This window comes from Durio zibethinus, chromosome 1 (assembly GCF_047325235.1).
Source record: "Durio zibethinus cultivar Kanyao isolate XHJ-2024 chromosome 1, ASM4732523v1, whole genome shotgun sequence".
NCBI lineage: Eukaryota > Viridiplantae > Streptophyta > Magnoliopsida > Malvales > Malvaceae > Durio > Durio zibethinus.
Genome location: NC_143162.1, coordinates 35,413,578 through 35,423,172, shown reverse-complemented (window position 1 = coordinate 35,423,172; position 9,595 = coordinate 35,413,578). Strand labels below are relative to the sequence as shown.

The 9,595-nt window shown below is 29.2% G+C and overlaps 1 protein-coding gene across 5 annotated transcripts; it reads right to left on the bottom strand.

The window, feature by feature from the left end:
- Positions 1–4,426: 4,426 nt before the first annotated feature.
- LOC111312577 (protein MRG2-like) lies at positions 4,427–8,988 on the bottom strand. Of its 5 annotated transcripts, none has more exons than XM_089767178.1 (11): positions 8,691–8,988; positions 8,561–8,614; positions 8,459–8,472; positions 8,210–8,376; positions 8,092–8,138; positions 7,767–7,871; positions 7,566–7,645; positions 6,826–6,995; positions 6,132–6,216; positions 5,414–5,552; positions 4,427–4,563 (listed from the first exon to the last, which is right to left on the bottom strand). In XM_089767178.1, the coding sequence occupies exons 1-10, from the start codon at positions 8,889–8,891 to the stop codon at positions 5,462–5,464; spliced, it is 1,014 nt and encodes a 337-aa protein (XP_089623304.1). In that variant the 5' UTR covers positions 8,892–8,988; the 3' UTR covers positions 4,427–4,563; positions 5,414–5,461. The 5 variants fall into 5 exon arrangements, with proteins under 5 accessions (XP_089623304.1, XP_022768705.1, XP_089623300.1 ...); XM_022912970.2 differs by lacking the exon at positions 4,427–4,563 and adding an exon at positions 4,588–5,331; XM_089767174.1 differs by lacking the exon at positions 4,427–4,563 and adding an exon at positions 4,588–4,910.
- Positions 8,989–9,595: the final 607 nt, after the last annotated feature.

The following is a 9,595-nucleotide window of genomic DNA, read 5'->3' as shown; positions in this document are numbered from 1 at the left end:
TGATTATATTGCATAGGTTTATACATATATCGAATTTAGCTTCACAATTAAATTTAATGAATTGTATTATATTTATTTAAAAAATTGATGCTTATAAAGACTGTGATGGTAAATAGCTCGAAAACATAAAGGAGAAAAAATATGAATTGATTTACGATAAAAAAATTTATTACTTATTATAAAGTAATGAATTAAATTGAGTTTTAATGAAATGGTCGATTGTTTAATTGTCATGTACTGATTATATATAGAATATGCAAATTATCACATGGTTTCTGTGAAAATAATTAGAAATGAGCAAAGGAATTTACCATGAAAAATTAAATATAAGTAGAGAATATATGCAAAAAATAAAATTTGACTGTAAGATTAGTTTAATTTTTAAATCATGGCATCAAAATTGAAATAATAAGTTGAGTCAAGCTATTTATGTAGTTCTATCTTTGTTGGTCATTTATAAATCAAATAGTGATATTTTTTTTAATTTATTATTAGTTTAAATTTTGACTAGTGTTCAATTTTCATGAAAATCAATTAAAATTAAATTGATGTATGTGAATAATTTTTATTAAGATATGGTGTTTCATGGATTAATTGGTGGATAATAAACCAAATAATTGTTATTATCAATAACATGGGCAACGTGACATGCATTTTGTCTACTTGGTGTATTACACTATAAATGATTTTACAAAATAAAATTTTATTATGAATAATCACAAAGTAAAAATCATAAATAGCCGTCAAAGAGTTAATTACTGGCTACACAAAAGCATTATTGCTTTTCATATATGGGATATTGATTAAAAGAAAAGGCATGTGATTAAAAATATTAAAGCATTTATTAGTTACTAGCATTTTGAATGATACTCATCAATGTCTAATTAGCTATGTTTATAAATTAGAAAAAAAAATACAAATTCAATGTTCCAAAGGCACCAATACATGCATATGTTTAGTTTCATTTTGTGATGACATGGAGAATATTGGTACAATTTGTCATATATTACGAAAATGAATTGAATGTGATAAAAAAAAAATTTTATACATATAAAAAAGATATGGACTATGGAGATAGAATGCTATCATCCAATTAACACATTATTTGTAAAAAACAGTGAATATATTATTACTTCTTACACCTAAAAAAATGACCTTTTACAGGTTGTTAAAATGAAAAGTGCACAAATTTTCCAAGGTTTTCAATAGTTTCATAATAATGGCAAGGATGTGATTGGTTATACACCTTATTAACATATGGGCTTAGATAATAATATCGGTTTGTAAAAGTCATAAGCCTTGGAGTTAGCCAATCAATGATTTAATTAATGCAAATTCATCTCGAGTTTTTACATGAAATATGAATAGAACTCATATTATAATTATTATTTATGCTATTTTATGAAACATGAAAATGATTCTTTGAATTCTTATTTCATGACTTGCATTAATATGGTGATCTAAATATAAACATAATGATCATAAAATGATTATGAAAGTATTTAAAATTGGAGTTAAATATACTATAAACTCTTATTGTACATAAGCATATTAGTCCTATGAGTAAAGTTTGAATTTATTATATATACAAAAATGTTATGACCAATTAAAAATGATAAATAACAGAGATATATGCGTTGTACAATGGTAGAGAAATAAAGTTCTCATAAAAATTTGAAATCAAGTTTAGAGATTTCAATAGTCATGAATTTGGAATTGGCCATTAGGCAATTAATATATATATTAGAAACTCATGATAACATTTGAGATAATTGGTTTTCATTACTATAAATGAGATAATTTCAATAGCCAAATCTACATGATTTGTAAGTATAATGTGGATTATTATGGTTGGCTTAAAATAGTCATAAACCAAAATTGATGCCACAATCTTGATCATATTGTGGTAATTTTTTGTTATATATATGGTTTAATTCATAAATTGTAAAAAATGATTTATCATCCCTAGTTTTATAAAAAGTTTTGAAATATAGTGAAAATTTTAAAATACATTCACTTTAGAAGCTATAAGTGATTCAAAGATATTGTGAATATAAAAACTTTTATAATAGTAAAAAGAATGCTATTTTATCCATTTGAGTTATGGAAATGATTTTGTTCATAGTAAAAAAAAATTATTAATAGTGTCCATGATGAAAATAGATTCGTATAAGTATTTATGAATTGATATAAAAAGTCTTAAAAGGAGACTATAGAAGTATGATTATATTTGAAATCTGCTTATTGATATAAACTCTTATATTAAGTTAAAATATAAAAGTTTTAAAACTTTTATGAAAAAAAATTAAGATATATAATATTTGCTAGTTATCTTTCACTAAAGGTAGATTTGGAGGCCTCCTACTAAAAAAAAATAATTAGTGAAAAAAATAAATGAAATGATAACTTGATTAAGTAAATATGATATTTTGATAATTGAATGAGACATTCTTTAATAAAAGAATGCATACTTGCACATGGTGGGGATGATAAAAATCAAAAGAAATAAAAATTACCACTATAATATTGTAAGATTTCAATATAATTTTATGAGTAAATTATACAAACTAATAGGTTTAAACACTTATTAAAGTAAAATCATAAAAAAAATCCTTAAAAATCTTTAAAAGATTAACATGATTTGATTTATTTATTGAGTTTATCTAATTGTATTGTAAGTATAATTATATTAAAAATATATAAAAGTATAGAGACAGAATTATTAAAATTTATGAGTATAGAATTGTGACCATAACCAAAACTAATTATTTTTTAAAATGATAAAGAATGAGTTAAATTTCAGTACTGCTTGAATTTGATCTTGACTTAAATTTTTAGATTCTAATTTCGTTAATATAATAAATAAAGGAAGGAAGGACCAAGTTCATTAAAAAAATAAACTGTATGCCAATTCATATTTAGGATTTGAAAAGACGTAAACTTAATAACCTTCAATTTATATGTCTTCTTTTTTCTGTTTTTTTCTCTTTAGTTTCCTCATAATTAATTTTTAATGTGCAAAAGAACAATACCTTTAATTACGAATATCATTCCCACGCTTTCGAAAATTTGCATATATAATTTGACCCAAAAAAATTTTAAAAAAACTTAAATTTCAAGAATGGCAGCACTGCATTTGATCCTAAAATATTATCTATTGATTTATTATTTGAATATCACTGGAATAAATTTATGATTGTAGCAATAAACATGTATAATTTTTGGGTGGTTAATGTCTATTTCTATATAAACTAGAATTAAATTTATGTTTCGCTAAAGTAAAATTTTTATATTAAATTTTAATGGATGGCACCATATAGATAAATATAAATGTGTTTATCTTTTAATATAAATTATAACTCAATTATATATAAATATAATTTTTATTAAATTAAAGTATTAATATAATGTATAAATGTAAATTAAATAAATAATTAAATATATTCTTTTATATTTCTCGAGGAGAGACGGCAGAGCACCCTAAATCCAATATCAACTTGACCTATTTTGCTCAAAGATATAAATTTAACCCTATCGTTATTTAAAAGACTGCATCAATTAGAACATGATAGATCAAAACTTATCGATATAAGTTATTTTATCATTTTTACATTCATTGACTTTTTTTTATAAAATTTATCTAATAAATAAAATTTTAAAAAATGAAGAAAATGACAAAAAAAAACAAAATAAAATGTCAAATAAATTTATTAAATTAAAGTATTAAATAAAATTTTTAATAAAATACGTATATAAATATAAAATTAAATAAATAAATAAAATATCTTTTATATATACTGAGATCAAGGTATAAGAGTCAATAGTTTACTCTTATCCGAATTTAATTTTAAAAAAACTCAACCTAATTATTTTAAATTAAAAGAAAACACATCAATTAGATCGAGCGAATCAAAACCTATTAGATATTAATTATTTTATTATTTTTATCTCAATTTACTTTTTTATTACAAATTTATTTAATAAAAAAAGAAAAGAAAACAAATTAAAAAAATAAAACTCAAAAAAATAAAATAAAATAAAATAAAAGTGTTATGTAGACATCTAATATGGATAGAATACTTTAAATTTATCTCCAATCCACCTATTTTTGAAAAAAAAAAATCTCAATCCAATGTCGATTTTTTTATAAGATGTACCTATATCATATTGTTGCGAATCAAAATTAATCAAGGTTGTTTCATCATTCCAACCTTTATTGATTTTTTTTTATTAAATTTATCTAATAAAAAATTGAAAATAAAAAAAAAAAGTTAAAAACACAAAAAAAAAAAGCATTAATAAAAATAAAATAAAAAACCAAACATTAAAAAAAAAAAAAAGGAAAAAAGGGCACGGTGCCGCATGAGGTATATAGATAAACAATATAATATATTTAAAAAAAAAAAAACCCTTCAGCAGTCCTCTATCTCGTGGCATCGATACAGAAGAAATCAATTTGGACTGGAATTTGAGCCTTAGAAAAACAAGGGAAAAAAAACCCCATTATCTGAAGCCCATAGGCTGCTGAGTTTGCTTCGTTAGTGCTTTATATTGATCCAACACCTGACAATTTTAGATTCGCTAAGATGGGAAAAAAAGGCCGTCCTCAAGCGAGGAAACATAAAATAGATAAATAAAATATAAGATGATGATATTTACTCAGGTTATACATTAAACAGAGAAATAAACACTTCCAACTATTGAGACAAATTTTGGATCCTACGGTTGTATGCGGACCTCCCTGCTTGCCAGGCCAATAAACACTTGAAATCTCAGGACCATCATCAAAAGGAGACAGAGAACATTATCATCATGGAAAAAAGGATTTAGAAACCAGAGGAGTAGTTGTCTTTTCTTCCTCCAGAGACAGGTGTTGTGTCTGGCCAGTGATTGTAGAGGAAGAAGGGTATCTGTAGGAGAATCGAAGCTCTGCCATAAAATAGTACCTTCGGAATAACTCGGAATAAGATTACCATAGTGTCCTTATGATGAATTAGACTCAAACCTGAAGGACTTCAGTGTAATTTATTACCCATAAACATCTCCTAGTACTACATTTTTAGTTGTTTCAAGGTTATAATAACATGAAAATATTAGTATGTTTTCTAGTTTTCACTTTTAACTGCAATTCTGCAAACTAAACAATAAAAAACACGCGGAATTAGCTTCAATAGTTGTTAGACGGTTCATTGATAATTAACACAGCCAACATCATCCACATTCTTTACACAGGAAGCAGATGGAGCATATTCTTCCAAGTCAACCAACAGGGACAAGCATATCAGCTTTAACAGTAGATTCTCGTACAAAGTTATAGATACAGCATATGTTCTGAAAGGCAATACAAACATCTCATATGTCAAAGTTTTTTCTAGCATATGGAAAAGCATTGAGGAAAGGTACAAGAAACTACCAGTCATTCTTTGGTGTATGTACAAATGGTTGGCAAATGTGTCTGGATTTAGTTATCTTGTTTATTGGTGCTTGTCTCAACATCTTCTGCAACATGATACGTAGAGAGAAATAAGGCATTTTGATTCTTCTGCAAGAACCTGCAATGAGAAGACATCTTGATCTATCAGCAGAGATTCATGATAAGAAAATGTCATCTTCCCAAAAGGAAGATAAAGTATCAAGTAGGTTATGAGAGGATGATGTGCCTTATAGGGCACAATTAGGGGGAAAAACCTAAAAATGTAAATGAAATGATAATTTCCAAATAGGAGTTGACCTTCTAGTTCAAAAATAACAAACAACGTAAACTATAACAGATTATCAAAGAGAAAGCTAGAAAGAACTATAAATGATTGCCGAAAATTAGACCTAAAATCAACATTTGCAATCAATTATCGTCTTAACATCATTGACTTTGGAACTTGAAATAACAGATTTCTTAGCACTTATTCAATAAGGAAGGAACATGAGGCTTTGCCCCAAGGGTTCGACTACCCCCTTTAAGGGATGGACTTCTGGCATGGCTGGGGTCCTAGCCCCTGATACTGCATATCCAGTTATCCACTGTACCAAAAAAAAAAAGGGGGGGCGGGGGAAGACTAAGAAGACAGATGGCCAAAAGTGAGTACTTCGAAGAGTTAAATAACCAGGAAAACCAAAAATAGTAGAGTTCGCACTTAAGAAAGGCAACTAATTTCTGCTGCAACTCCAACAATGTGTCCTCTTCAATGTCTGCCCGCACCAACAACTCAGGCAACTTGACTGCAAATACAAGACACTGAATTAGCAAAATAAACTTCATGATACAAAGCACTTGCATGGCAAAATTCTTTAGTCTTGAGAGTAGCATTACAATCAAAACATTTACTGAAAATATCAGGAACAAGCAGCAATAATTGCAACACACATGCATGCCACAATTAGACACGGCAACAAATGACAAGATGAGCCCAGAACAGTTCATCAAAGGTGGATAACTGTGTGTGTAACATTATACATTATAGCACCCAAAAAACAAAATTATAGCACTACATATACTACAACTGATGGTTAATTGGCTTGCAAGGAACCAAAGATGGTGGGAGATATTAAGCAGTATACATATTCAACCTTATTATCAACGAAAGATGCATAGATCCTCAAAATATGAGAAATTATTTAGTTTATTCTCTAATATCATCTGAAAAATGCCAGTCTGAAAGAACTGTCTTTTTAACTTTTCCAAGCTTAAGTTCAAACTACAGAGTTGTCGTTGTAAGGAAAGATGTCTGAATTAGCAAGTCCAATTCCTTCCTACATGTACTATTAAGCGCACAATATTTTCTCTGTGCAAGTTAGTCAATTTTGTCCAACAGTGAAGGATGAACATACCAAAGAGACGCAGTAGATGTTCGGCCCCATATACCGTGGATGGACGGATATCCTCTGTAATGGTATATTCATATTGTTGACGCTCACTTTTGTACAAAAGCATCACAGGCAATGCTTTGTTGAAGTAAGCACGTATCCCATTAAAAATTTCTCGAACTGAATCTGTTACCCTACATGTCATGTATTATTTTGTCATTTTAACTATTAGAAAAAAAATGTCAGAGCTAAGAATATAGAAATCAATACTGAAATTATTTATAAAAATTCAGAGGCAGCAATCATGATAGAAGATATGTGGCATTTCACTCACAACTCAAAAAGGTAGACTCAAGCAATAATTTTGAGAGGCAGAATTAAAGAGCTCAAAATCAGAAGGTTGCTCATATTCCCAAATCCCAATCCCCATCCCACCTTTTTATTTTCTATTTCAACTCCTTGTCCCAGCTTCCATGTGGATAATTCTGCAGTTATCTTTTTTCCAGTCAAGGCCAAAAAGCTTAAAACTAGCAGACCTAGTATATGCCATATGGCATGAAAAAATGCCAATAATTCTGCGTGATTAATCCTGCTTAGATTGCTTTTCTTGCACATTTTACGGAAGCAGTATGTCAAGGTGCATTCCAATAATGCAATGCAGATCTTTTGGACCAACATGTCATAAAACAGTTAGAAGCTGTAAAAACATAAATGTTGCAAGTCAAAGTAAAAAAGATGACAAAATGGGCAGTGAAAGAACTTACATGCCATCTTTCTTACATCTATAATCAAGATACATCTTCAATATGTCTTCCACATTTGGAGTACGTGGAAGTTTAACAAGCTGCAACAGAAGATATCAATCAACTTCTGATGATCAAGTTTTATTTAACATTGAAAAGAAAGCCTTAAAATGAAGCAAAAGGAATACTGCATACAAATCCAAAACATTAGGATCTACCAACCTTTCCCAAATGCGTAATAAATTCCGAATCATCAACTAGCTGCTTCTTCAGAGTTAGTGGAATTTGGATGTTCACAAGCTTTTCAGAAGGTACAGCGCTCTTCTCCTAACAGTTGACAATCAACAGACTAAGTTGAAAATGAAATCCCCACAATGAAAGTTCAAAATTCTAGCTATTCACGCATCTGTCTAGGATGCCTTTAGCTTATTTTGCTACTAACGTATTTTCACAACAAATATGAATTAACTAACTTGCAAGCCAAATGAACTAATATGCAGTGCATAAAAACATGCCAAAGCAATCATATAGAGACACATAGGAATACCTTGCTGATAGAATCGTTCTTTCGCTTTTTGCCCCTACCACCTGCAGCTGCAAAGAAAAACATATCTTAATTCATAAACCCCGAAAAAGAGTAATGAAATAGTTCATTTCATTTTAACCTCTGGGATTTCTCGGTTTAGAGTGAAACACACGGACGGTTCCTCTCTTTGAAGAATGAAATTCAGCTTTCATTTCTTCCTTAAGTTTCTTGTTAAGCGCTTCCTGTTTCTGCAGATTCTCATCTATAAATTTCATTAACGTATCCACACCTACCCATTCATCCCAGCTGTAAACACGAAACAAAACCCCCACAATTTAATGTTTTCACAAAAACATATATAATTTCACAGGGAAGAAATTGCACTTACTTTTTATTCCAACCCTGCAAAACAAACAAACAAATAAATAAATAACCAAAATCAATCAACTTTAAGTGAAAAAAAAATTGAGAGATGAAATGGAAAAGTTACACGATAATGAACGTAATAATGCCAACCGTTGCTCCGCTTTTCGCAATTTAAAACCTGCCGAGTAAAGCGATGAGTAAAGTTAAATTTTGAAAGGGGAAAAGAAACGAAAAAAAAAATTCCTTTTTGTTACTTTGGCTTCGTAAATGCATTTGCTATGGTAAGCGAGGACTCTTTCGCCTTCTCTGAAAGGGCCAGTATCGTAGCGGTTACGGATTTCCTCATCGGTTTCGGTTTCAGAGTCGGAATCAGAGTCGATCTTCGTGGCGGTGTTGTCGTCGGATTCGGTGGCGGAATCGTCGTCGTCGTTCAAGGCAGTGTATGAGCTTCCCATTTTGGGTTTTCGTTATCGGGTAATTGCCGTTATGGGTAGTTTGTTTTTCTTTCTTATTCCGTTTTTTCACAGTGAATTATTAATCTGGTGAAGGATAGGGGCAATAAATCCATCAATTGGGGAATTTTCTAGGGTTTCTTTTTACTGTAAACTCTGGGCTTTTAGGCCCAAATGTGGGCTTCTTTTTACTGTAAAGCCCTTTGGGCATTAAACCAATAAACCCCAACCGGCCATCCACGTGTAATTGTTAAATGCTATGCTACTGCTAATATTTTAGTTTTTTTTTTTCTTTTTTACATTTAAAGTAGTAGTAATATTATTTTTGAAAGAATTATTTTTTTCATTTAATCAAATAAAATTAAGTCTAATTTTTTTGAAAGATATGATACACTGCAAAATGTCTCTGTTTCTCTCTCAAAATGCGAGAAAACAGAGTTGAACAAGTAACAAAGAAAATGTTTATACCATGAACTTAATAATATTTGAAGGAAGAATAGCTATCAGATCAAAACAAAACTGTCATACACGACTCAGAATCACAAAAACTAGATATGGCAGAATGCAAACTCGCTATGGACTAGACTATTAATTGCCAGAAACCACGCCTAAACTTATTGAAACATTACAATAGAATGACCAAAATCCAAAATGAACAAAATAAAAAATGAATTAGACAAATAGAGACGCCTAAGACACATCAGAGA

Coding starts and splice junctions, on each gene's coding strand:
- LOC111312577 (XM_089767178.1), bottom strand. CDS start 8,891: ATGGGAAGCTCATACACTGCCTTGAACGACGACGACGATTCCGCCACC. Junction 6,996..7,565: donor AGATGTAAGAAAGATGGCAT/GTAAGTTCTTTC, acceptor CATGACATGTAG/GGTAACAGATTCAGTTCGAG. Junction 5,553..6,131: donor AAATTAGTTGCCTTTCTTAA/GTGCGAACTCTA, acceptor TTCTCATTGCAG/GTTCTTGCAGAAGAATCAAA.